Raw genomic sequence first — 26,749 nt, 5'->3', positions numbered from 1 at the left:
TGCTACAGAAGCCCCTTGACGCGCCTTTGCCTCTACCACGTTTTCTATCTCGCTGCACCATTCCAGGTCGGCACCATCGCTTCCTACTCACCCGCCGTGCAACGGCAACACAAAGGGCGCGCGGCCAAAGAAAAGAGAGAGACGCCTAACACACGCCCATCCCCCTGCAAGAAAACAAAAAAAAAGCCAAGAGAAGTAAACGAGGAGGGGATGCGTGGGTGCCAGTGCGCCCCCTCGTAGAACATATCGTGCGAGAATCACGTCCGCTCGTTTACATGAGTGGTGGCGGCAAGCGATGCGAGCGCACGCATGCTTTCACATGCACAGAACATACGAGCACACAACAAAGACACACGGTAAAGAGGAGAGAGGAGGAGGGGAAGGAAAAGGGGTGAGGTAAGAGCCGTCCTTGCACCGCCGTGCGTAACCTCTCCAAGCGGCGCCCCATTGTTCCGCGTCGCCTACGCCTTTGCCTTAGAGGGCCCGCTGCCGAGAAGAACGCCGTACAGCGTCACAAACGGCATCTTGGTGTCCCTCGACTTCCCTCGCAGCTGCTCCACCAGTGCTTTTCCAGAGGAGGCCGAGGAGAGGCAGCGGCGAGCCAGCGCGTCCGTTACGCATGGGCTGCATGGAAGTGCGTTGGCGGCCACAAACTTGGCCCCTCGCAAGAGGAAGAGCGTCTGCGTCATCCATCGTGGATGCGACGGCGGGCTGCCGGCCTTGCCTATCCGTGTCGCCGAAGCCAACAAGCGAAACTGCTCCTCACGCCACTGCGAGCTCGTGTTGAAGGCGCCATCGGCGAGCACGACGCTGTGCAGTTGCGTAAAAGTGAGGGAGGCAAGGTAGGACCACGGCAGAGCATCAGTCAAACTCCCGCACATGTTCACGATGAGCGCGCCAGGGGCGGTGTTCCGAAGCATCCACGTCAGGTACGTGGCATCTGGCGGCACCCCGGCCGAGCTGCACGTCAGAAGACACTGCGGCGGCACCTTGGACTTGCTCTGGTCTGTGCCACAGATGGCGGGGACCGACTCGCGATGATCACCAAACAGGTCGACGAGACACACAAGAGGCCCCGCAGAGGAGCCTTTCGTGAAGCTAGGCCCAGCCGGCTTCGTCGGGTGCTGCAAGGAGCGCTTGCCAGACCGCTGAAGCTCGCCGGTTCTTGACACCACCGCCGCAGCGCCCAGCTCGCGCAGCACGACAGAGCAGCAACTCAGAACGCACGTTTGCTCCCATGGAAAGGGCTGCAGCTCCGGCGCGAGACACAGGTAAAGTGGCGTCTTCTCACAGTACTGCTGCAAGGATGCTTGAAACTCCCCAAACAGCCCCAACGCCACGGCGTTCAGCTCCTCCAGCATGCTCGAGAGGTCCTCTGCCGTTACGCGCTCCTCAGCAGCGTCGATACCCACATCGTCGGCACTGCCCAGCTGCTCCTGCTTTTGAGTCTCGATTCTCTGCAGCGTGGCGGCAAGTGTGGCCCACGTTTGCTGAGGCACGTGTCTGCGGCGTCCCTCCACAGCGCCGTCGGGGTGGCGCAGCGTGACGATGCAGAAGCCAGTCCGGTAGTTGCCCATGGCGACCGACAGCACAGCGCTATCGACGGCATACGGCGACACCTCTGTTGCGTGACCTCCTTTCCCAGGCGCCGTCGACGCGACCGCTGCCACCTCTTCCTCTGCCTGCACGCACAACAGACTGCAGCTGCGCAAGCCGCGCCGCATGGGCGTCGCCGTCACGATCTGGCCGGCCAGCTGCATGTACGACGTGCAGTTCGTGAAGAGCGGCTGCACCGCCAGCATCTGCCGCCACAACCGTCCCTCGGCACCGTCCGCCATCTCGTGCACGCAGCTACGCCAGAGAAGCCCCACCAGCTGGTTCGCCTGCGTTCGCTCCGCCGCAGCGGCGGCGATGTGAGGCCGCTCCAAAAGAACCGCAAGATGGCTAAGCGCGTCGCTCAGGTCAGCGGCGGCATCGAGGTGCCCGTGATGGACCGCCACCTGAATACCGCGAGAGATGCGCTGCAGAAGCGCCGCCTCCTCCTCTGTAAGCGGGCGCACCGGCGCAGATGAGGTAGGCTCGCTGAGTTTGCGCTGCTTCCCTGCTGGCACACCTTTGCGCATGCGGCTGCCGGGCTTCTCGATGCGTGCCGGGATGAGCCGCGCGCGACTCCACGCCGCCGTGAGTAGCGCGTGCGTTTGCGCCTGTAGCTCCTCGCCGACAAGGTCGTCGCACTGCTCCAGCTGATTCTCGACGCGCTGAAGCACCTCTACCTGCGCCACAGCCACCACGATCGCCGCTGCCAGACGGGTGTGCGGCCACTGGCGGCAATGCGCCGCTGCCTTTTCCAGCAGAGCGGGCACCGCGGACACATCCATTATGTACTGGGCACGTGCATCGGTCACGCTGTAGTGCTGCAGCGCTTGCCGGAGCTCGTCTGTCTCACGCGCGCCGTCTCTTTGCCAGCGCGCGCCGACCATGACTGCCTGCTCCTCCGCATGGGGTGCACGTTCGACTGTGGCGGCGCACGACGACGACGCCGCGCCGCGAATGAACCGTAACACCTCCCTCTCGCAGTGGGCTGGGGCACTCGATGTTGGCAGCTGCAGATCCTCCATGGACAGGTGCCGAAAGGCGACGAGGAGGTACGATGCAAGTTCGCTCGCCTCGAGGCGGTCAATGGCAGTCCAGTAGACGAGGGCGCCTTGCCAGAAAGACATGCTGGTGGCGGTAGCGGCGTCGACCTCGCCTTGACCGGGCGAGCCCACTCCGACTTTGCAAGATGCGCGCGCAGTCTGCAGGCGAAGCGACAGCTCGTCCAAGACTCTCATCTCTGCGAGCAGCACCAACAATCGCGTCCGTACGTCATCTACTTTGGCACTGTGCTGCGCCAGCCACTGGGGCGTCACACGGTCCCGCACATGCCACTTTGCATGTGTGGTGTAGAGACAACTGTGCAGCGTAGTGGGGCCCTCCGCGACAAGGAGAAGCTCACGCAGCAGCTCCTCTGTGTCGGCCCGACGGTGCTCGGGGGGGGAGCAAGCAGTCGGGTGCGATAGAGCATCTCCGACTGGAACTTGTGGCGTTAATGTGGTGACGAGACGGCTGATCCACAGCTCTAGAGCGTCCTCGACATCGGCTCGCAGGCATGCAGTATGGGTGGTGTCGACCTGCATTGCGCTCGGCGAGGCCGCGGCGCGCCATTGGTGCAGTTGCTGGCGCACCGTACCAGCCCACTGAACAGCCTCGGCGGTGGCCTGGGAATCCATCAGCACAGCAAGCCGATCGCTGCATAGCTCTGTCCAGAGAGGGACCGAAATGACGGTTGGGGCAGAGGAAGGCGTGGCGGCGCCGATCAACTGAAACGCTTGCTGGAGGGTGCGCAGAGCGTCTCCGTAGCGCAAGCAGATTGCCTCGTGACGAGCACGGACGCGGAGGGCCCGTGCTCGGGTGGCCGCCGTGTTCCAACTTGCGCACTCCAGCCCGCGACACAGCACATCCTCGGCCAGGGTGGCAGCCTGCTCTGTTTGGCCGAGGTGAATGCGAACCTCACACTCGCTGACCACCATCGCCGCCTCAGATGACGGCGACACGCACTTGCCTTCGACGTCCCGCTTCACTGCCTCCTCTACAAGGGACCTGGTATCGGCCAGCTGGTTGAGCGCTGCCACGTATGGGTCATCGCTGAGGCCGCTCGAAGCGGCTGCCGCACACATTTTCCAGTTGCATAGACGCTGAACGAGCCCGCAGCGCGAGTCGCCCCTGGCGCCGCCGAAGGCGAGCGCGACAGAAAACCGCACCCACGAGTACACCATGAACGAGTGCGGCTCATCGCCGGTGCGTGCGAGGTAGTCGCCGAGATCCAGCAAGCATTGCCAGAGCCCTTCTGTGTTCAACTTAAACTCTTCGTCCGGCACACAGCGGCGCAGCCGTTGCGCGGCCGCCGACGGCTCAGCATAATTGTAGTAAAGGGAGGTGTCGATCGGCAGCTTCAGCGCCACTGTCTCTTCGTCCGCGGCGCCCTCGCACAGCCATTTGGCGCTGAGGTGCCACAGGCACGAGACGTAGTCAAGCATGACCTTAGCGCAGTCGCGGCGCGACGCAGGGGCTGGGGCGTACTTCGCTGCCTTGACAGATGCTGCCCCAACTTCGACAACATCGTGACTCGGCGTCGTCCTGAAGAGCAGCGAGACGATGCGCAGCCCCAGAAATGCGTGATGGAAGGTGACCCCTGTGATTTTTGTGGAGTGCGCCTTCACGGATGCCTTCAGCGGCGCGGCCTGTCGCTCTCCGCGTGCTGCTTCGGCCACCTCGCCGGCAACGTCGCCGTTGTGCGGGCAGTGGCGCTGTGGCTGCGAGCGCAGAAACGTGGCAGTGAGTGACGCGTCGGCCAGGGTGGCGTGCCAGCGATCCGTTTCCTCGAGACTTTGCAGAAGTGGCGCCGCCGCAGGGAGCCCTTCGAGTGTGCGCAGGGCCTCCTGCAAGTGGCGAGTCACCTGCGCCAGCGGAGTCGAGTCTCCCCTCCGCAAGGTTGCCGCATACGCATTCTCGAAGAGGCACTGCGCTGTGGCGAGGGACCCGCCTTGCGAGGCGGCCAGCGCCAGCGCAAACGCCTCTGCTTCGCCAGTGATGTCTTTACTCGCCAGGGCCACGATCATCCATCCGCGCGCCTGCAGCTCCGCCTCCATGTTTTTGGACCGCTGCAGAAAGTCGTCGATGGACGGATTGCGGTAGCACACCTCGGTCAGCTCCCGATCCTTGAGGGACTTTTGGTAGCGCGGGGGTAGCAGCTCGCGCAGGTGGCGCAGCACCGCCACTAGCTGGCGGGCATCGTCGTCCTGTTCACTCGACAACGACACGTGCACGAGGACGCAGCTGAGCTGATACACGACCTCCGTGAAGGAGTCGCTCCAGCTGCGCTTGGGGAGCTGCGCCAGTAGCGCCTTCGACAGCAGCATCCGCAAACTCGGCAGCACAAACGTCGCCGTCTCCAGCGAAATGCGAGTGGTCCGGAGAAAGGTGTAGTAGAGAGTGTATGCGTTCGTGATGTGCTCCACCTTGGACGCGGCTGGGCCCTGCACCGCAGCGATAGCCGCGTTCACGCAGTTTGTCAAAAGAAGCTGCACGGCGCGGTTTCGAGCCACGCTAACGAGACCGTGCAAGTGCTGGACGCCTACCTGTGCCTTGATGTAGAGCAGCTCCGCATACGCTTCCCAGTCCTCCGCGTCCGGCTTTGAAAACGTCGTCTGCCCGTCGAGCTGCGCAAGCGCCGGCTCCATTGACGCCTTTTTGTGGCTGCCGCTGTCCGTCGTCTTACCGGGCGCCGCCAAAGCACCGCCGCCGGGGGAGAACGGCGACGGCATCTCCAACAAGGAGCCCCAGCCCAGTCGATTGCTGGCGTAGAGTCGATCAGCCACCTCGCAGCACTCCAGTGCCACTTCCTCCTGCCCCAGCTGCGTCGCCACAGCGGCGACCCATGCACAGAGACGGACGCACGGGTCCTTGCGCAGCAGCGGGCGGGCGTCGTTGATGAGAAGCGCCACTTTCTCAGACACCGCCGACGGCCCAGCAAGTATGCCGAGAAGGATGAAAAGCTGCTCCTGTGGGTGCGGCGAGAACCTCGGCTTGTCGCCGACAAGCCGCGCCAGCGCAGGGGATAACATGGCAAGGAACCACTTCTGCTTCACGCCGGGGATGATTTGCAGAGCCTCGAGGCACATGGCATGCGCGCGACGAAGCTGCACGTTTGAGGGCTCGCAGTTCGCGCACATGCGGAGGCGCCGCACGTGCGCGGCGAAGCCGTCCCTGCCCATCTGCGTTGCCAGCGGAGACGTTCCTGCCCCTGCCGGAGGGTTTGAGGTCTCGAGGTACTCGGCCACGAGCCCGAGCACAGACGACGTCGTGAGGTCGGACAGCAGCTCCACATCCTGAACCTGGTCATGCTCATAAAGAGCTGTGTAGAGCTTCTGTAAATCGAGCAGCTCGGCGAGGTGGGCGCGGTATTCACCACGTTCGTAGGAGAGCTTCTTCCATTTTAGGAACGCCACACACGCGTTTGCGGCAATCCAGCCCCCACTGCCGCTACGCCGGCTCTCCACCTCCGCTCCGCGTTGCGCTGCCTCGATCAGGAGAGCCGCCAAGCGGTTCTCACTCTCTTCGATAGCAGCAGTCCTGTGGTCCGCTACGCTGGCCGATCGCACGTCCTTCTGCGCCCCATGTGGTTCCGCCTCCTCTAGCTGCCGCGCCAGTATCGTGGCAGCGTGCAAGGAGGCGGCGGCTCGTACCTCCTCGATGTCTGCGGCGCCGGCGCCCGGCAAAGGGCAAGGAAGGCCCCGCAGTGCCTCGGCCACCGCCATCGCCACAGCGTATAAGGAGGCACTCAGGTCCTGCATGCACAGCTCCAAGAGCTCTCGGTACAGCTGGACCGTCGAGCGACGAGTACAAAGAGCGCCGCCGGCGGGCGCGGCCATCTGCAACTCGCTCGCTTCTGCCACAGTTGTGTGGGCATCATTCTCTTCGACAATCGACGGCAAATGCCGAAAGGCAGTCTTAATCACCGAAACGCGCTTCAGGGGGTTGGCGATACCCCGGCATTGCTCAATGGCGAATAAGCAGCGGTCCTCCTGCGACGTCAGGCTGCTCTCGGGCTCCTCTCGGATCGCCATCTGATGCTGGAGCCACTGAAGCCGGAACAAGCACGCGGGTGCTGCTCCGTCGACCTCTCCGCGCTGGCACTCCCGCTGAAGCATCGGTAGCAGCTGATGAAGCACACTGCGATTATCCTCCTCGAAGGCTGTGTGGCACTGCTGGGTCGTCACCTGGAGGAACAGCTTCCTCAGCGCAGGCATGAAGGCCTGGCTCACGTCCGCGACTGCCGCCAGCGCCGCCTGTGCGTCGCCCATCGTGCTGGTCTGCAGAAAAGGAAGCACCAGGTTCCACAGGAGAGAGGCCCCAGTGCGCAATGTGTGCTGCCGCTCGCTCTCGTCATGGATAGTGTTCGTGTTCTTGAGTACATCGACCAGCTCGCCGGCAAGGGTGCGGAGTTCGGCCCTGTGCGCCGCGGAGATGGAGGAGGCATCGGCGCACTTGCCAAGGCCGCGGAGCCCGTGGCGGTGTGACTCTCGCACGACAAGCGCGAAGGCCGCGAAGCTGCGCACGCGATGATTCGAGCTGCTGCGTTTTTGCTCGAGCTCCTCCACCTGCTCGGGGGACAGCGTTCCGTGCAGGCTGATGCACAGGAGCAGGTCGCTCTTCACTTCATCGATGACGTCGGACTCCGTCACAGCAAAGGTGTCGACGAGTCGTATCGCAGGAGGCAACTTTACCGCTGCTTGCTTCTTCCTTCCCCGCGGTGCCGATGCGCCGGTCTCTGGTGGCTGCTGCGCCACATCTGCGACGTCACTGAGGGTATGGTAAGCACTTTGCAAGTCCTCCTTGCACGCCTCCATCTCCAGACATCCTCCAAGCACGAGATGTGTAAGAAGAACAGCGAAGTGCACGGGGCGGTTCCGGTAGCTGGGCAGCAAGTCAGAGCGCGTCTTCGAGGAGACATTTGCCTTCTCCTTCACCAAGATCACGCCAGCGGCAAGGCGCAGCACCTGCACAAAGAGGCGCTGGTTGCCCATGAGCGCCGCCGCCTCAAGCGCGGCCGAGAAGCGAGTCAACGCGTCGTTGGGTCGCTCTGCGGCTCGAAGGCACAACGCGGCCCGCACCAGCCACTGCACCAGCGTGTACCCGCCACCGATGTGGAGTTGCTGATGGAGGGTGGCAAGGAACGCGACGGCGTCGCACACGTCCGCCTCGTGGCCTGCGGAAAGGAGAGGGCTGGCGATGAGCCACAGTGTGCGAATGCCCGTGAGAACAGCGTCGAGGCTGTCGGGCCACACCTCGACCGCCTCCGCCAACGCCTGTAGCGCGCTCGCCGCGCCAGCGACGTACTCCTGCACTTTTTCGTCCTCGGTCAAGGAGGTATTCTCGTCTACGTGGTGAAGCGACACGAGCACCTCGCAGAAGGCGCGGCGCACTGCAAGCAGTCGCGTTTCCTGCGCGGCGCCGAGCCCTTTTAGCAGCTCCGCAGCGGCTGACCACTGCTTGAGCTCGACCGCAACTTCAGCGCACAGCACGCGCAGTTCCGCAGAGAACCTGCTGGTTGTCATTTCCGCGTCGCGCACTTCGCACACAATGTCGTGCAGCATATCCGACCGGCGGTACATCCGCGCCGTGGACAGCAGCTGTTTCACATGACTTGTGTTGCCCGCCATCGCTCTAGTGGTCAGGAAGATCACGTTTTCGGTGCGAGGCGGCTGCACTGCTACAGGGGACGGCAATGATTGACTGTCAGGAGAAGAGGCAGTATGCCATACAAGTCTCGAAACTGAGGGATGAAGGAGGGATGGAAGGAGAGATGCGGTGATGGCGGCAGCATCCGATTTGGCGAACGGGGAAAGGGAAGAAGCAGTGGGTGGCCCCTTTGCGGGGAAGAAAACCCCGCCAGCGCACGTCTTGGTCTCACCGAGAAGCCGTTGGAGGCCCAGGGGTGTTGTGCGCGCATGTGTGTGTGTGTGTGTGTGTGTGTGTTCGTGTGCGTGTCGTTTACTCTATTACTGCTCTTCTTTGTGCGCTACGGTGACCGCCAATTCTTCGACCGGCCGGTCCACATTCAAAGGCAGACGCATGCACGCCTATCCACACAACGACACATGCACGTACGCCATGATGCTCTTCCATGCCGCGAGGCAAGCGCTCAAGAGAAGCAGAGGCATCACAAGAGAGAAGAGGAGATGGTGAAGGAGCGCCGTGCAGGAGTACGCACACGCCTCGCCTCGCTACGGCTCGCTCTCTCAAGGTCCTCACGCCATGGTTTTCTTTATTCCTTCAGCATATGTTCCACACACGCCACCCGTGACGCGTTGAGGGAGGCGGCGGCGTAGGCGAGAAAGATTTCAGCCGTGATGACGGGCAGGGTCGCTTGCCGGAAGCTCCTGTAGGAATTGTTGAAGTATTCCACGGCGGCATCGTGCTCATTGCGCGTCCACGTGTCTACCTCCTCCGCTAGAGCCAGTGCCCTCGCGTACTGTCTCTGCTCGATGTAGCGCGTGAACTGGGCAGCGGTGCGGCGAGCGCGAACTTCGTTCTGGTCTACCGTAGAGGGACTAAAGGCGGTACGAAACTTTAACAGGTCCAGCCACCCCAGCACCGGCTGCTGCACCGGTGCCTTGCCAGTCTCCTCGATGGAGCGGGCAAGATCAAAGGCGGCAGCGCGCACAAGCGTCGACTCCGGGACGCCGCGGTCGGCAAATGCACGGAGTGGCTCCGACATGGCATTCAGGTCCTCACTCTCCGCATCATCGAGCGTGGCCTTCAGCTCTCGTGCGAACGGCTTCCCTGACCGCATCTGCTGGCGTAAAGCCTCAAAGTTGAGGCTGACGGAGATGAGCTTCTTGCTTATGTAGCCGAATTGGTGCGTCTCCCGCTGCGCCATTTGATCCACAAACGTCTCCTGCGCTGCCACGCTGTTTCCCACCTCCTGGTAGTAGTGCTGCGAAATGGCAATGTCGTCGAACTCCTTCAGCATTGGGGCGGCCTGTCGAGCGTAGCGCTCCCGCTGCGCCTTGATGCCATTTTCCAGCTGCAGCATCTTCTCCTTGACCTCCCGCTCATCTTGGTTGTGCTGCAGGCGCACCTCCGTTGTCTTGGCCATCGCCTCGGCGTTGCGCATCTTCTCCGCTGTTAGCGCCTCCTCAGGGTCACGGAAGAAGAGCATCGCGGCGATCCGGTCCTTCCAGGACGTCATTGTAAGCAGCGATGGAGCAACAACGAGCCCAAGTGCCACGCGTGAGCGCTGCAGCGCTACACTGTGCTACCCGACGTGCAACGTCGGCCGCCGACGAGGATTCGCTGATGCGTGCTTAGAGACGAGATGAGCAGCAAGAGCTAAGCGACGAGAAAGAAAGAAGATAAAGAACGAGTGCAAGGGAAGCCGTGCGACACCGCCTCTCCGGGTGGACGGTTCTTCACCAAGGGCAGTAGCGAGGCGCGATCTGCGGGGCTTGCCTCTCGTCGACAGGGTTGCTACGCTGCTCCACATGAAGGAAAAACGAGAGAGAGGCCGGCGAATGCGCGAGGGAGTGCAGCGCACGGGTGCAGCCACCACCATACGGAAGACACGCACACAGAGAGAGAGAGCGCGTGAAAAGTGCAAGAGACAGAAGCAGCCGTTGCAATGAGAGACGAAAGGCGCGAAACGGTTTGTGGTGGCAGCGGTGGTGTGGTCATGGTAGAATACACCCATGCCCGTCCAACCAGTGCGCTGCACACACTCGGCACTGAAGTGGGGCCTTTCGCTTCTCACAGCGGCGGTCGCATTGCGTGGCGCGTTCAGGAGAAGAGAAGTGAGTACACATCCTGTCTTCTTGCTCCGGCACACAACTATTACTCCCTGACGATAGGCGACGCCTTACACTGCGTGGTATCTCAGTGACACGAGTGCACCCTTCCCTCTCACTCCGTTTCAGGCAGGGCCAAGCAGCACCCTCGCCGCCTATCCCTGCCAAATGTCGAGCCGCTTCCGCTGGTGACAGCGTCAAGTGCCTGCGACGAAGTTAGGGAAGGGGAAAGGGGAGGGGGGTGAGTGTGTTGCATCGGGGTCCGCTGCGACTGTGCACACGCTTGCGCCATCCGTATAATAGACAGAGCATCAGCGTGACTCGAGCGAATCCCACGGCCGGCCCTCGCAGCCCGTGAGGGGGATGCCTCACGAAGCATCCGGCATGATGGGAGGAGCGACCGTGAGGCGGCCTGCAAGGCGGGTGGGGTAAAGCCTGTGGCAGAGGCAGCGGTCAGACGACCGAGTCGGCGCACGTTGTTGCGACACGTGTGTCTACGGCTGGTTCGCACGACGTGATGAGCCGTTGACAGTCCGAGCGTCGCGTGGTGTTTGGAATCATGGTGTGCAGTGAGGAAGCGGACGCGTGCCAAACAAGGAACGAAACAACAACAAGAAAGCACAACCGCACATACGATACATGCACATGTACACATGTGCCGTACCGCACAAGAGATGCATCCACGCATCCCCGCACATCAGCGAAACGTGGAGGCAAACGAAGTCGCTACGGAGACGAACGCGGCCCTACCCTCAAGGCGATCTTGCGCTCACACTCGATCGCTGTGAGAGAGGGAGTACGTGCAGACGAGCAACCTTGGCGTGCAGAGGCAGCGGACGATGCACAGCTGCGTCGCTTCGCTGTAGTCCAGCATGACTGATTAGAGGCTGCCCGTCACCTCGCGGGTGCTTGTTCATTGCAGCATAGCCTTGGTGATCGCCTGCAGGTCGTCATCTGTGAACTTTAGTAGCATGCTCAGCACGGGTAGCAGGTGCCGCGCCACGCGGATGTCGCTCAGCGAGCAGAGGAGTTGCACCACGACGGAGCGCACGTACTGCAGCTGCTGCGCGCTGAGGCCGTCCTCTGGCGGTCCAGCTTTGCAGCGCCGCAGCTGCATCACTTCACGGCGAGAGTGCATTAGTTCCTCTTGAAGCTTGGCGAATGTGAGCCGCTGTTCGTGGATCCGGCGCACAGCCTCTTTGAGATTGGCGGTGTCGGCAAACGAGTCCCACCCAGCAGTGGCTTGGGTCCCGTCTGCGGCCGTTACGGCGGTGGTAGAGGTACCGTTTGCGGCGGAGGCTGGAAGCGGCCCTCGTGCGCTCTGCAGAAGCTCCTGAAGCTCGCGCAACAGCATCTGCTGTTCAGCCGCCATGGTGTCTCGCTCCTGCGTGGCGGCGGCGCACTGCATCTCCATCGCTTTGTAATCGTTCAGCAGGTCCAGGTAGGCGTCGTCGTCGTCGTCGGTCTTGCCGGGGTGGGCGCCGCCACGCACGAGTGTCGGTGAGCGGTTAGCCAGAGCATCTTGGACCGCCTGTGAAACGGCATCGCGCTGCTCTCGTTGCATGTCTTGCACTTCCCGCTCATGTACTGCCTTCAGAGCCTGCACCTCGGTGCTATGCTGCAGAACGAGCTGACTTTCGCGGCTCTCATACTCCAGCCGCGTCCGCGCGAGTTGCTGGTCCAGCTCCTCCTGCGCATGCTTCCACTCTTGAGCGTTCGGCACGCTCATAAGCTGCTGCTTGAGCGATGTGTTGCATGCCTCCAACTCGGCGAGGCGGCGCCTCAGATCGGCGAGATTCTCATCCTGCTGGTGCAAGGCTGCGGTACGCTGCTGCAGCTCATTGCTCAGTCGCTTCAGTGCGTGGTGCGCCTCCTTTAGCCGGTCCGACTGATCCTTCACTGTCTTCTGCAGGCTTTCGGTGGTTGTGCTCTGCAGAGTCGGACTCCTCGCTGGGCTCGTCGCTGCTGTGTCCTTGTATTGCCCTGGCCCGCCACCGCTGTGGGAAAGCAAGACGGTATCGACCAGCAAGCACGCGGCAGCAATAGCGTGAGCGTACATGAACTCCTGACTTTGAGCGACGTACAGCGCCGGGAGCGCTGTTCCCCTGCCAAGGGACGCCTCCAGGAGCGCGCGCTGCTTGTTCGATTCGTCCAGCTTGCACGTGAGATCGACGATTTGAGCACGCATTTGCTCCACACCCGTCTTCGCCTTTGCCTTCCAGGACGCAAACTTTTCTTGACATTGGTGAAGTTCCTGCCTCAGTTGCGCCACCTCTGCGGTGGCAGTGGTTACCGCTGGGGAGCTGAGCAAAGCAGCAGTGGCATCATCGCCATCGAGTGCACTACTCGCCGCGTCCTCAGTGCGATTAGCCGTAGAGCTCATTTGGAGCCTGAGGACCCTTTCAAGATGGGAATGGGTATGATGGAATCTGCCCTGCTCACCGTACGCAGTCCGACATGCACACGCGTGCCAGAGATAATAACAGAAGGCCCAGATGTAAAATACCAAAAGCTGCGCCTCCGCGCCCGTCGCCAGCAAAACACCGTTGGAGCCGGCGCGCGACGCTATGATGGAGAAACCACGAGAGCACTTTAAACGGTATCACACACTATGACCGGGAAAGTGAAACGCACACTTGCATGAGCGCACCGGCTGCTACCAAAAGACCGTTGCGCAGCATTTAGCGGTCACAGTGCGCCACCCACCAACCCACCCACCCCGCCAAGACACACACACACACGTGCACGCCACCCCGTGCAAAGAAAACGAAGGAGGCCGGCACGAAGAGGGAGAGAAGAGGTTGGTGTGCAAGGGCGCATTCGTGCACGTGCTTGCGAGGCTCCGTTACATGCCGTATAGCACCTGCCCATCATCATGGCACGAGCACACGGCTGGGAGAGATGCCCCATGCGGGGAGAAGAGCGGGTAAAGCCACCTCGTGCACATCCTCGGTCAGACCTGTACGACTCGAGGATGAGCATGTCTTAGCCCACAAGCGTAGACAAGGACACCCGTACTATTGAGCCCTGCGAGCAGCATTCGACGATGCCGCAGCACTGCTTGCTGTTGTTGCTGTGCTGCCAAGATGGTAACGTGTGCGAGGGAAGAGTGGCGAAGAGAAAGGCATAGAAAATGAAACGCAACAAGGGGGGTGCCTGCAGCCGGAGGAGAGGAGCCACAATACACGTGGGCGCAACGAACACGGAGCCGTTGGCAACACCCTGATTATGCCACACTACGATTTGGAGAGAGAGCGAGAGATGCAACCCATCCCTCCCCTTGCTCCTTGGCCTTTCCTTTACGCGAGGCCAGCGCCCACTGTCGCACTTCCATCCACAAACACACGGCATATCCATGCGTAACCTACACAAAGTCAGCTGCGCAAAAAGAAAAAGGGTGAGGAGAGGCGGACAAACATCAACAACAACAAAACAAAAACCGCAAGGGTCAAAAAGAACGACGACGCAACACAACATGTGCGGGAGTGGCGCACCTAGTGGCACCAAACGGACTCACAGACGCGCCTTCAGCCCAGCAGCACTGTGAGGAAAGAAAGAGGGGGGGGGGCACAAGCCACCATCGCCCGCTGAGCACGCTCTGTGCGGCAACTACGACTCCTGGACACAGAATCACACAGGCCCTAAAAGAAAAAATGGAGTTTTCCTCCCGTTGCACGTTTTCTCCTCATTTGAAGAGTAAAATTGGCGACGCTGTGGCGCGTTGTTCGTCTTTTGCTGCGAAGGAAAAGGGCACCGTGGCGCATTACGTTTATACGACTCACGCTCTTAGCCACCTCGTGGTGGATGGGGTGCTCGCAGACGCATGCGCATCCTCCGGCATCTCTGGCGCCCGCGTCGGGGCCATGTGGCGCGCAAATGGCCCGCCGGACTGCCACGGTGTGTACACCGGTGGTGCATCCTTTCGCTTCTCATCAATGAACGCTCGCTTGACGCTACCCTGAAGAATCGCAATGTCGTCCATGCGGTCGCGAGTCTCCACGTCTGCGATCCACGGATGCCACAACCCTTCAGAGGGTGCTTTGCCCTTGTAGTCTGCGCGAATCGCGTCTTCGGAGTAGCTCCATCGACTCCTGAGTACTTGCATGTGGGTGGTGTATGTCTTGTAAACGTAGTACATCCCCACCGCGGTGATGAAGACGAGAAAGACAGCGAAGTCCTGCAGACCGAAGGAGCGGCATTCGGGGTTGTCGGCTGTCTGCCGATGAATCGTATTTGTGAGGTTGTCGTAGTTCATGCGCCGAAAGTTGATTCCACCGTGACCACCCTCGCCCTTCGCCCCCTTTGCCGCCCAGTCGGCGCCGCGGTCATGACGATGGGTCAGCAGCAGGTGCTGTGCCTCCTTGAGCGCCAGGAACTGCTCATCAGTGCCGCCCTTGTCGGGGTGAAATCGCAGCGCCAGTTTCTGAAATCGCTTCTTGATATCCTTCTTGGTCCACTCCTCGTCGAGCTGGTAGCCAAAGATGGTGCACGCCTGCTGCAGCGTCATGTGGCCCTTGTCCCCTGAGACGTGGCCTTCAAAGCGCTCGTACACGAGACGTACCCCGCTGCGACGGAGCATGGCGGCTTGGCAGGGCGGAGCGAATGCCAATCAGGACGACGTTGTGTTTTCCGCAGTCCGTGCAGCAACCGAATACGTAGCAGGTCCTTAGCCCCCGCCGCCTCACACACACACACACACACGCACACCGAGTAAAGATGATAACACGAAGCGGCGATCGAAACGGCAAAACGGAGCCGCAGCAACGTCACAGAATACACGTCCCGCCACGGACAACGCATGCAAGCCAATGACGCTCGCCAAGGGACCTGCAGATGCGTCGACACAGAGGAAAGAGGGACGTGGGTCGACTGCGACCCGCCATGACACGATCGGCAAATCTCAAGCCCGTCCGCGTTCCCGTGAGGACGAACAAAGTCGTTCGCCGACGCAACAGGGACTTTCTCGACAACTCGCGCACCCCCTTTTCTGTGAAGAGGACGCGGGCGATGGTAACTGCGCTGATTGCAGCGCTCATGCGCATACACGCATGTGCGCATCATGCGACGCGGACGCACGTGCCGCAGGATATTAGGGGCACCGAAGCGAGAGGACGACGAGCAACATATGATGGAAGTGGGAGAAGCAGCGAGATCAATGAAGGCGAACGGCGCGCATTTGGGACGGCTGCACGCACTGAAGGCCATTCAACGTGCCAGACGCCTGGCACATGTAATACAGCGTCGTACGCGGATTTGGCAGCTGTTCTGCGTTTCCCCCCTCCTCCCCCAACACACGCACAGCAACCCCAGGTGGAAGCGCTCCCACCCACCCCCGTTACCATGATGATAGTTTCAGGTCCTCTCTACCACGTTTTTCGGTGTCGCGAGAAGCCTCGCCACTCTACGAGGTGCGTCACATCGGGAAGGCGGCATTGCGGATCGAACAGGAAAGAAAAAAACAACAGCCGCATATGGGCTCGAAAGACCGCGCTGCAAATTGAAGGCAGGAGGGCGAAAACTGGGGAGGCAGATGCGCTCACCCATCCCTCCCCCCTTGTGTTCTTTGTCTTTTTTTTTTCGGCTTGGCCAATGTCAGGAGCTGTTGCAGCTGGAGAAAAGCGAGCCTGATTTCGCGCTGATAAGTGCGCTACTTTACATGCATGGAGAGGAGCGAAGAAACCAACAAACAATCAGAAAAAAGAAGGTGCCTGGTCCGTGAGCAAGAGGCGGGGGAGGAGGGGAGAGAGCGACGCTGCATCGGCCTCTCCTCCATACGACGCTTTCCACGGAAGCACGAACAGAAGGGAATCGGGCAAGGTAGACGGCGCTCTCGCATAGGCCTTCGCATCACTGCCCTTAAACCGCGGCCCTCCTAAGCACTACAGGTCTTACCACGGTAGCGACGGCCATGCCTGCTCCTCTGCTCCTCTTTCAACGCTCAGCCCCACGTGAGTGGGCGGACGAGCTGCAGAAACTCCAGAACGCACCGCCGCAGCAGGTAGTTCGTGTTGAGCAGCTGTCCACGCAACGACTCCTCGCCTTCCACAGGCGTGAGGAGGCTGTACAGGTTATAGTGCGTTTCGGCGCCGTCAAGGATGCTCATGTTTGTCGTCTCATCCAACTCAGTGAAGCAGGCGAGAGCGCAGTCGTCGGTGCGGTAGCGGATCGAGTGCCACAAATCAGAAGTGGTAGGGATGTCGAAGCTCTCGTCCTCTTCGCCGGGCCGCAGCCAACGCTTCGAGACGCGAAAAAGGGCCATATCCGCGTCCTCGCCGTTCTTGTTGTGGCGCGAGCTGGCAATCGTGAAGTACTGACTGAACTGCGCCATATCCGCGTACGCCTTCTCCTCGAGCTGGCGGGTTTTCGGGATAACATTTTCTAAGAAGCACGCCTCCTCATCACGAACAAGAAAGTTGAAACCGCTTTGTTTGAGCTTGCGCAGCAGCACCGCCGGGCTCCAGCACGAGGTGCGCAGCGGCGCCAGCTCGTCGTCTTCGGGAGAGAGAAGCCGGCACTTGGCGTCCTCAAGCAGAAAGCGGAACTCGCGATCGGTGGCGTCGCCGCGGTGACGGCCTTCCAGCGTAACGAGGATACGGCTCCCGTCAAAAGGCTTGAGGCTCCAGCTTTCATAGACGACGTCGAACACGGTTTCGTGAAGAACAGCGAACTGGGCGAGCTCGGAGGCGATAAACGTCGCCCGCCGCGGGTTCTCCGCAACGCGCACGGTGGGACCAAATGACGCGCCAAGCGTTGCCCCGCTGCACGGCTCCCACTCATGCGTCTCCTCATTCCATCTGCCGATGAACAGGCTTGGCTGGCGGATCACGATGGACTTCGGTACCTCAAAGGAGATACGCAGTGCCGGGTCCTCGACGCGGGCCTCGGCGGTTCGCGGCGGGTACTCTTCTACGTGGAGCCTATGCGACTCGGGCGTCTCCATGCGCAGCAACCACTCTCCGTTGGGCCGCGGTCGCTCGGCGAAAGTGAGGAGGTCAATCTTGATGGTGCAGTCAAGCGCGTAGTACTGACTGCGGCGTGAGACGTAGCAGGAGTAGGGGTCAAAGGCCAGCTGCACCGCACGCACGGCGATATTCTCCTTGCTGAGGCCCAGCATTTTGGGCAGCTTGGGCAGCGAGTTCTGCTTTGGGTCAAGGCGCACCTCGATCTCTGGGAAAGCAAGCGACGTGAAGCTGCGTGTCACATCCTTTGTTTTGACCCACAGCCCGAACTTGATAACCGGGTTCGCCGCAGACACGGTGCGCGTGACCGTTTCGCCGTCCGCGCTGTCGATCACCTGGTCGTAAAACCGCAAGGTCTGCGTCGACACGAAATCAAACGTCGCACGCAGTTGAAGATACACCTGCTGCAAGACGGAGGCCCATGGCATGGGCTTCTGAAACGCGGCCGTGGAAGCAATCGAGTTGTAGGTGTCCCGGTCATCTTTGATCTTTTCCGCCAGCTCGTAGGCGTCGTAGCACTGCAGAAGCTCCCCCCTAATGAGCGCCCGGCGCTTCTGCGGCGGCAAGCGCTGCTCACCGCGAATGAAGAGCAGCTTTCCGTCCTCTGTGCTGTTTGGCGCGCGGGAAGCGATGACGACGGTGTCCGGCTCATACCGATCATTGGCCGCCTGACGACTCTTCCAGCTGCTGAGGAAGTCGTTGATGTCCGCCTCGCTGTGCACATTCGGCAAACGCGATGCTTCTGAAATGTGCTCCCAATGGTCGTGCTTGATGTAGGTGGCAAAGGCAAGCTGCTCCTCCGTCCTCAGATCCGCCACGGCGGCGCGATAGCGTTTCTTTTCTTCCTTAATCCGTTCCCGCGCGACAGTCTCATCGAGAAGCAGGTACTCGCGCTGGCTCTTCTCCACCTGATCCGCTTTTGTGCGGAGTTGTTCATGCTGCTTGTATGTTTTCTGCGCTTCCTTCGTAGACTGGTCGATGGCGGCCTGCAGCGCCAGTGCCTTCTTGGACTTGGGCTTCGGCTCCGCCGCCTTGGCCTTTGGCGGCATCCTCGAGAAGACGCGGCCACGACGGCGGGAGGGACGGCACTGAAGTGTAGTAATGTGCTGGCAGAGGAAGGGAGAGGAAGGGGATGCAGAGGGTTCCTTGTAGCGATGATAACGAGAGCAAAACAATAAAAAAAAAATGCGGCCACGCGCTCCAGTAAGTGAGGGTGGCGATCGACCATGCACGGCTGTGCGCATCAGAAGAAGGTGGTAGCAAAAGAGGGAGGTGGAGCGAGACGGAGAAGTCGAGCCTGTGTTGCTGCGAGGAGCGAGACGCCTTCTCTGGGCAGAGAGGGGCGACAGCCATGACAAGCACCCGCACACCCTCTGTGAGGCGCACAACAACAGCGCAGACGAAACAGCATCGTGTGCCACCGGTGCCCGCGTCCCACACTCCTCGCCTGCTCTTCACAGTTGCCCAACTTGTTGGCAGGTGAAGCTTGCCCATCCTTCTCAGCAGCTGCTCGCGCGAAGGGTCTGGCGTCCTCTTCGCTGAGGAGTGAGCTGACGAGCGAACGCGAGAGGCGTGGGTCGAGGCTTTGGGAGAGCACTGGACATGGAAGAGAAGAATAACCAGAAAAAGAGGAGAAACATGTAAGACCCGAAAACGCAGACACGTACGCCGTGAAATTCAACTGCCACACAAACACACGCATACAGAGATGAAGTCTCCCTCACAGCTCATCACCGAAGAGGGGGCGGGGGCGGGTGGGGTGGGTAACTCTTCTCAGCTTTCCCATCAGCCACAGCCCCTTTTCAGTTCTGTATTCGGAAAAACTGCGAATAGATGACAAGAAGGGAAGAGGGAAGGACGGAATCGAAAAGCACCGGCCACCAGCACCTTCACCAAGTCAAGCCCACAAATAAAATCAAAAACATATGAAAACTACCAAAGCGATGTCTAGCACCAACATACTCAGTGTCTACCACAAGATACGAGCAACGGCTAAAAAAAAAAAAAAAACAGTCCATCGTGGGCGACGGGCGCGTTCAAGGAGCGGCATCGCACAGAATCCGCGTGAGCACCACGGCATCCCTCAGCGTCTCCTTGAAGCACCCCTCCACCTACCCCATGCGGCACTGCGGCTGCATCCTCGTCGAGGACCAGCCGTCTGCCTTTTGGATCGGGCCCATACGTCCAGTCGACACTTCGTCTCTTTCCTCGTCCCTTTGGCCCATACATGCTGCGCGGTCGTCGCCAGACACGCCCACGTGAGCTGCGTGCCCTGATCCAGGCGGACCGCGTGCACGGTCCTGCTCGAGGACAGAAAGCGGTCGCACCCCTGTCGTGCGGGTGGTAGCACGGAGTGGTCTCGGTGCAGGTCAGATAAGCCCAAGCAGGGGGGTCGGTCGTCACCGTCAAAGATTAAAGTCGAGCAAACACCACCGGAACCCCTCGCGCACACATCCGTGCGTGCCTGCGCTCCGCGAGAGCAGCAATACCACGCAAACATCGAACGAAGACGCAAGTGAGCGCTGCAGCGTTGGTGCGTCTCTAAGCCGCGGAGAGGTCTGTCTTCGAGGCAGACTTGATAACGATGGACTCTGGCCGGTGCTCCTCCTCTTCAATGCCGTCGAGGAGCAAGCACTGGGGACGGTCGACAACGAACACGAACGGTGCGCCGCCGACCTCCTTGACGAGATCTGCCAGCACCTCCTTCTTGCTGGCAGTGCGCGTCTTGCGGGACTTGACGTTCATTACACAAAGTATCCACTTCTTCATTGCCTCCTCCTGGTCAGGGTACCCGAGCTTCTTTACGATGCGTCGAAGAAGCACATCGCCCTGCTCCTCGAGAGACGAGTTGATGCAGATGTTTGTCGGTAGACCAAAGTAGTACTCTCCTGAGCGGCGGCGGCAGAAGAGCACGTTGACGAGCTCGTACCCGGGCAGTGCCGGGCACAGCTTGTCCAGGACAATGTCCTCGCGTGCCTCGAGATCAATCGGAGTGTCCAGGTCCTCCACCACCTCAACCAGCTCGCCTCGTCGGACCCGCAGCAGCCGCAGCAGCCGTGCCTGCCCGGTGAGCTGCTGCTCGTACCCCGCGGCAGCGCCTGCCCGAAGACGACTGCCCAACTGCTGCACCATCAACTCAAGAAGTTCGCGAAAAGTAACGCTGCCACCCTCCACTGGGACGTACACGTGCGGCAAGTTATTGTATCCTCCGTTGAACGTCACCAGCACCGTCAAGTCGATCTTTTCGAGCGGCATTGGAAGAATTGTCATGACAATTTTGTGCTCGTGCTGCACGCTACCCCACACATCTCGGAGGGTGTGGTTGTACGTGTTCCACTGAATCGTGAGCGACGCCGCCATGGGCATTGCGAAGGCGTAGTTGCATCTGTCGTTTCCCTTGAAGAACGCGAGGTGGTTGTGGGAGGGAGGGATCGGCAGGCCCCTCTTCGACTCTGTCATCATCTTGTACAGCCCGGCCTGCAGCGTGGTGTAGGGCGTGGATTCGACAATATTTATTTCAAAGAGCTCCGTCAACTCGGCGGTGTAGTCGTCGTACAGGTAGACCTTTGTGCAGACGAGCTGGCGCTGCTGAAGGTACCCGCGCACCGCGTCGTTGGAGGAGCGCTGGTGCGTATAAAGTAAGTTTGCGCCGCAGACGAGTTGGTTCGTCGCTGTGATGGCGTTCAGGTACTGCGGGCCGCCGCGGCTTTCGTACACGACCGCATCGCGCGGCACTCGCGCTTGCAGCTCCGGGATGGAGCGGACGATCGTGACGGGGACGTCGCGGTCGTGCGGCGATTCGACATTACGGAGGAACGCGAGGAACGGCTCGGCGGCGGCAGCGGCAATCGTGGCGGACGCCGCATCCTCTTCCGCGAGCGGCGGCGCGATGTCGATAAAAATGGGCGGATAATAGTATGAGTCGTACGAGTTGCACATCGACTCAACAGCACACCATGGGGAGAGGCCGTGACGGTCGCGGCAGAAGATGCGAATCTGCTCTGGCGCTACGCGCAGCTCCTTCGCTGCAGTAGTGATGATGGCGGTCATCTCATCTTGACCGGGCGAGAGGCGCACAGACATGTGACGCTGCAGCTTGTCGGAGGCGCCGTGCACGCCGTCGAGCACGTCCACCACGAACTTGTCGCATAGGTAGTAGCTCACCTTGTGCGTCTCCTCCTTCCTAGCGCGCTCTTCCTCAATGTGGCGGCCCACCTCCACGATCGCGCTCGGTGGCGGCGTCTCGTTCAACAATTCCTCCTTGACATCGTCGTTCACGTAGATAAGCAGCGACGCGCGCTCGTTGTCGAAGAGACGGTAGCGCGACTGAATCGACTGCCCGCCAAACGCGGACTTGCGCACATCCTCCTCCGTTGCCGGCTCGACCACCTCGTCGTTGAAGCGCACCCACTCCCCGTCGAAGTTGACGTACACATAGTAGTGCCCGATGGTGGCATCGCCGGCGTGCGTGAGGATGGAGCGCAGGCTGTAGTTCGCGCCGAGGTGGGTGCGGTGACTGAGCTTCTTCCATTTTTCCTGACTCTCCTTGTCGAGCTTCAGCGAGGCGTCATCGACAACGTAGCTCGCCAGCGATAAGTTGAAATCAAAACTCCACACATTACGTAGCGTGACCAGCTCGTATGTTTCCATGTCAAACGCCACGCGGTTCGGGTGTACCAAGAGCACCTTGGGGCAGTCGAGGAAGTGCTGACTGCGCTCAATCGTGTGCGGCGTCGCGTCCGCACCAGGCATCACCTCCACACAGACACCTTCGATCCGCTCTCCGGATGAGAACTCCCGCAGTGACTCCTCGATGTTTGCTTTGTTCTGCACTACCAGCTCCACGTCGTAGAAATCCTCGAGGCGGTCAGAGAGGTATTCGGCGCCGTCTATGGCACGAGACCGGTAGATCATCAAGCCGCCAAACATGTCACGGATCATGTTCTTCTTCGGCGTCTCCTTCAGCGTCGTTTCGAGGCTGTCAAAGAGCTGCTGCATCAACTCATGAACGTCATGCTGCACTGCCGCCTCCTGCGCCGACCAGCCAAAAGCCTTGGTCAGCTCCGTCGTGGTGGTGTTGCGGTTGCGCACCTCCAGCTGCGCAAACACGTCCCGCAGAGCGAGTGCGACGGAGTCTTTTTGCACATTCGGGAGGTTATAAATTTGCGTACGGAAGGCGGGTAGGTGGTACAACGCCTGTATGACCGAGTTCAGGTAGCACGTGCTACCTTGATTGTAGATCCCAACGTACCCCGAGCGCATAATTTCCGGTTTCGGCGCGCGGCGGTCGTGAGTTGGCGGCAGGCTAGCTGACGAAATCCACAGCGTGTGCTGCGAAGGGACGGGAAGCGCAAGAAGCGATGGGAAGGGCAGGAGGACAGCCTAGCCAAGTCGCCAACAATCCGACACGCACACACACACGCAGGGGACAAAGAATACGTATAGAAAAAGGTGCACTTGTGGAAATCAACGAAGAGTAGAAGCACAACACAGGGATAAAAGATGGCAGCAGGAGAGGAAAAGACCGTAATCTCTGCGTGGCGTCACCTCTCCCTGTGCATCCGGGTGTATGTACCTGTGAGCGTGTATAAGCCAAGACGAGCACACCTGGATCTTTGAGTGACGGCGTCTGCACGTCTGTCTGTGTGTGCGCCCGGCGTGAACGTTCGCGTGTGCGACTGTGTGCGAGGGCGCTGAGGTAAAGAATTGCGGCCTCCTCTGCTGTCACGCGCTTGGGTCAATAGGGGGTGCGCCCCTTCAGCAACGCACTTGCTGCAGGGGGTGCCACAAACGGAGGAAAGGTAGATGGACCGACCGGCGTCACACGCTGTTGGAAGTGCAATGCCACAACGAGCGTGGTGGACTCTCGCGCGGCGATCTCGGTAACACTGCACGCTGAGGAGAGGCAGGCGAAGCGTAAGAGGGGTAAAGGCGTAACAAGTTTGGGCGGACGGGAGAGCCCGATGACGCTGTGTGCGATATGCCACCTCGATCCACGAAGGCGCTGTGGGAGGTGAGATGGTACGGGGCGGGAGGGAGAGAGGAGGGAGCGTAAACCGCGGGGCGGGAGTACTTTTGAGAGCAAAGAAAAGAGCAGCGCAAACAAGCACGCAGCCCAGTCTTCATCTCGCGCTGAGACGATCGTACGACAAAGAAGGGTCAGAGGGCATGCGGAAAAGAGGCGTTGATGTTTCACCGAGGAGAGGGTGGGCGTGGGTGGGTGAGAGAAGCACTCGTCCAACAAGAGCATCAACAGAGAGAGGTGCAGGAGCATATACGGGAGATTCACACGAGCCTTCCCACAGGAAGCCCCACCTCAAGCGCGTTATCATGTTCGAAAGGTGCGCACCGTGACAGTAAGGACGGCCATTCATCGCTAGCTTTGAGCGGCAGTGCGCCCGCAGGCGAGAAGTCCCCGTCGCTGGCTTGCGGCCTCCCCGGAGGTGCCCGTGAGAGGCACTTCTCGGAAACGCGAGGCACCGATTCGCACGTCATTCGATTTTCAGTGTCCATGCAAGCCGCAGAGACAGGACGCCCAGTCAGGCGATGATCGCACACGTAAAACAGACAAAGAGGAAGAAACAACAAAAGTGTGAGGTGCGTGTGCGCGTCAGAGACAAAATCACGCCGACACGCCCGCACACAGCCTCCACACCGCATGCACTGTATGCGGTCTAATGTACATGATAGCAGATCACACACACGGAGAGAATGAGAGATGAGTGGGCTCTGGAGTGTCCGGCCAGCGATTGCGCTCGCTGCCGCATCGCTGTCGCGGCCGGATGTCGACTTCGGGTCCATGGCACGTACTCGTGCGATCGCCTACCTGCGCACCACGCATTTGTCGACACCGGCGTCGCCTCTCTCTCTCTCACTCGCTCGCTCACAGCTTGAAAGGGCGTCCAAATGGGTACAGATCCTGCTTTACCGCGGGCTTTGATCCTCTCGCCGCCTTTGCACGAGTAACAGTAGGAAGGGTGCTGGGCAGTACCTGCCGTCGGCCACCTCCTCCGCGCGCTAACGGCAGCGAGGGCTTCTCGTCCCGGGCAAGGCGGCACAGCTCGTCGATGAAGCGCACCTGCTCACGCTTCTGCGCTGGATCGGAAGTGTAGCTGCGGACGCCGCTGGGCCCGTCAAAGTGCAGTGAGGCGGGTGTCACTGTGTTGAGGCGAGCGTGATGATTTTGAAGAGTCTGTAAGTCGCTGCCGCGCATGTGGTATTGCGTCGCATTCGTGTCCGCTTCCAAGCTGGGAGCCTTCGCGCGCGCGTCCGCGGCACCAGGTCCGCCGACGGTGTTATCGGGGATGGCTAGCATCTTCTCCGACACGTACTCCGCCATGCGCTCTGTCCGCTCTGTCCGCCCGTACATCTCAAGGTTGTGGAGGAACTGTGCCACGTCAGTGCTAAGCTGCATCGCGCGCGCGACAGCCAGCCCGTCCAGCACATTGCGCAAGAGCAGTCGCATGGCGTGCACCTGCTCTTGCAAGGTGCGGCATTGCTTGTGCAGCGTCACGTTGTCATCCCGGCTGCTCTCCCACAGCTCCTTCATGCAGCGCAGATTGAATTCTACGGAGGAAACCGCGCCTTCGCGGGGTCCGATGACGGCCAGCTTACGCCGCCGCCCTTCCCCGGCCGCGGTACGAGCCTCGTAAATGGCATCCATGGGCACTCGATGCGCGAGAATGGGCGTGAGGTGGGACAAGGCAAGCTGAGCGACCTCCGCGGCATCCTGAACTTCGTCCTGCAGGATGGGCGGCAGATGCGCCGTTAGGCTTAACACCTCGGCATCGCCAGGAAAAGCGCTCCGACGTAGCTTCTCACCCGTGCCAGAGGCGAAGAAGAGCTCGACAGGGTAGCGGTGGAGGATGGTTCCGAGTACGCGCGCGACGCTCGATGCCAGCGTCTCGTCGTCTGCAGTGAAGCCGACGTGCGCGACCTCCGTCGAGTCGTCGGTCGCGGCACCGAGGGCGGTGGGATACTGTTTGTTGACCGCGTGTACCAGTCCGTACGGCTTTCCCGCCCCTTCCGGGGAGAAGATGGGCAACAGCAGACAGGTTCGAATGTCCTCGAGCCCGCTTGCTGCGGTGCTGCTTCCAACGTTGTGCGCGGCGGCAGCTCTGCCGCTGCCGTCGTTGGCGCTCTGCGATTTGCTGAGCCAGCCGTTGATAACCAGGCGCTCTTGGCACACAATGTGATGAACCTCGCGCACAGCCATCAGGGCGAGATAGCTCGAGTGCATCGGGTCGGCGCGCTGGGCACGGTAAGGGAACTGCGCGACGCACTTGAGATGCGCGTTGGTGTCGTACAGGTACACTCGCACCACTTCGCACTGCAGCAGCACTGCCAAAGATTCCGCCATAAGACTGATGGATTCTGAGAGCGCCTCCCTCACCGAGAGATGCGAAGGCGCATCCACCGGCGTCACCGATGGCCCCACCGATGCGGCCTTTGCTTGCTGCACATTGTTTAACGTGCTTGTCGCGGGCGACAAGGACACGGCTGTCTCGGGGAGCGCTGATTTCCGTCCATCAAGCCGGCTTTCGCGCAGCAGCTTCTCAAACCCGGATGTGTAGCCCTCCTCAATGAACGACATACACTCGCGCAGCTCCCGGTTCGTTTGTAGCCGAATGTGCTGTAGCAGGGCCAGCTCCCGACTAGGAGTGTTCCACTGCTCACGGCGGGCCTCCAGCAACCGCTCCAGCTCATCGAAGAGGGACGCTGTTCCGTCAGAGAGAAGCTCTAGAGTAACAGGCAGGTCGCTGCAGTGCGCCGCGGCAGCCTGGAGTTCGGCATCCACCTGCTTGCGCTTCTGTGCCGCGATCTGACGCTTCTGTCGCGTGTAACTGTCCTGCAGCCGCGCTAGCAGCGGATCCGCGCAGTCAGATGCAGCGGGGAGGGAGACGATGCTGTCCATTGAAGCGTCCTTCGGGGCGGTTATCGCAGAAATGAGCCCTACAGATCGTCTTATCGCAATCGCCGGAGAGGTGTGCGCGTGATGCAGCGAGTGCGAGGGTGGGATCTGTCGTGGTGAGCGTGTGTCTTGTCTGATCCACCCACGCTATCGTGGCATGGGCAGCGGCGAACAAGGTTTATGCGTGCTTCTCTGCGGGTGCGCGAAGGGGGTGGGGGAGGGTGGGGGTAGCAGAAGGTGCTGAGTGGGTGAGAGCGTGTAAAGCGCGCGCCTGTACGAGGCGGGCTGGGGCTCAAGGGATGCTAGAGGGTGAGAGGGCCACGACAATGCTGAACAGAGGTGTGCAGGATCAGGATCGAGTCGTTCATGGCGCAGGAGTCACCGCACGTGTTTGGGGTGCTTGAAAGCCAACCAGCAACCACGGCGTAACCGTTGGTGGGGAATGCTTTGAGGACAGAAGTTGCCGCGTCGTAGGGGATGGCTGAGGATGAAGG

The 26,749-nt window shown here is 60.7% G+C and overlaps 7 protein-coding genes across 7 annotated transcripts; all 7 read right to left on the bottom strand.

Annotated features, from left to right (window-relative positions):
- Positions 1–461: 461 nt before the first annotated feature.
- LDBPK_343940 (hypothetical protein, conserved) lies at positions 462–8,261 on the bottom strand (the record flags this gene model as incomplete). Its single annotated transcript, XM_003864505.1, has 1 exon — positions 462–8,261. The coding sequence occupies one exon, from the start codon at positions 8,259–8,261 to the stop codon at positions 462–464; it is 7,800 nt and encodes a 2,599-aa protein (XP_003864553.1).
- A 605-nt stretch (positions 8,262–8,866) lies between these two features.
- LDBPK_343930 (hypothetical protein, conserved) lies at positions 8,867–9,793 on the bottom strand (the record flags this gene model as incomplete). The annotated part of the gene is made up of 1 exon (XM_003864504.1): positions 8,867–9,793. The coding sequence occupies one exon, from the start codon at positions 9,791–9,793 to the stop codon at positions 8,867–8,869; it is 927 nt and encodes a 308-aa protein (XP_003864552.1).
- A 1,505-nt stretch (positions 9,794–11,298) lies between these two features.
- On the bottom strand, positions 11,299–12,768 carry LDBPK_343920 (hypothetical protein, conserved; the record flags this gene model as incomplete). The annotated part of the gene is made up of 1 exon (XM_003864503.1): positions 11,299–12,768. One exon carries the CDS (start codon positions 12,766–12,768, stop codon positions 11,299–11,301), a length of 1,470 nt encoding a protein of 489 aa, XP_003864551.1.
- Positions 12,769–14,163: 1,395 nt separating this feature from the next.
- Positions 14,164–14,964, bottom strand: LDBPK_343910 (hypothetical protein, conserved; the record flags this gene model as incomplete). The annotated part of the gene is made up of 1 exon (XM_003864502.1): positions 14,164–14,964. One exon carries the CDS (start codon positions 14,962–14,964, stop codon positions 14,164–14,166), a length of 801 nt encoding a protein of 266 aa, XP_003864550.1.
- Positions 14,965–16,323: 1,359 nt separating this feature from the next.
- On the bottom strand, positions 16,324–18,393 carry LDBPK_343900 (hypothetical protein, conserved; the record flags this gene model as incomplete). Its single annotated transcript, XM_003864501.1, has 1 exon — positions 16,324–18,393. One exon carries the CDS (start codon positions 18,391–18,393, stop codon positions 16,324–16,326), a length of 2,070 nt encoding a protein of 689 aa, XP_003864549.1.
- A 1,492-nt stretch (positions 18,394–19,885) lies between these two features.
- Positions 19,886–22,606, bottom strand: LDBPK_343890 (ubiquitin hydrolase, putative; the record flags this gene model as incomplete). The annotated part of the gene is made up of 1 exon (XM_003864500.1): positions 19,886–22,606. The coding sequence occupies one exon, from the start codon at positions 22,604–22,606 to the stop codon at positions 19,886–19,888; it is 2,721 nt and encodes a 906-aa protein (XP_003864548.1).
- Positions 22,607–24,227: 1,621 nt separating this feature from the next.
- On the bottom strand, positions 24,228–26,258 carry LDBPK_343880 (hypothetical protein, conserved; the record flags this gene model as incomplete). The annotated part of the gene is made up of 1 exon (XM_003864499.1): positions 24,228–26,258. The coding sequence occupies one exon, from the start codon at positions 26,256–26,258 to the stop codon at positions 24,228–24,230; it is 2,031 nt and encodes a 676-aa protein (XP_003864547.1).
- Positions 26,259–26,749: the final 491 nt, after the last annotated feature.

This window comes from Leishmania donovani, chromosome 34, assembly GCF_000227135.1.
Source record: "Leishmania donovani BPK282A1 complete genome, chromosome 34".
In the NCBI taxonomy this organism is placed as follows: Eukaryota; Euglenozoa; class Kinetoplastea; order Trypanosomatida; family Trypanosomatidae; genus Leishmania; species Leishmania donovani.
Note: the sequence above shows the minus strand (reverse complement) of the source record. Positions and strands in the feature narration are given on the sequence as shown.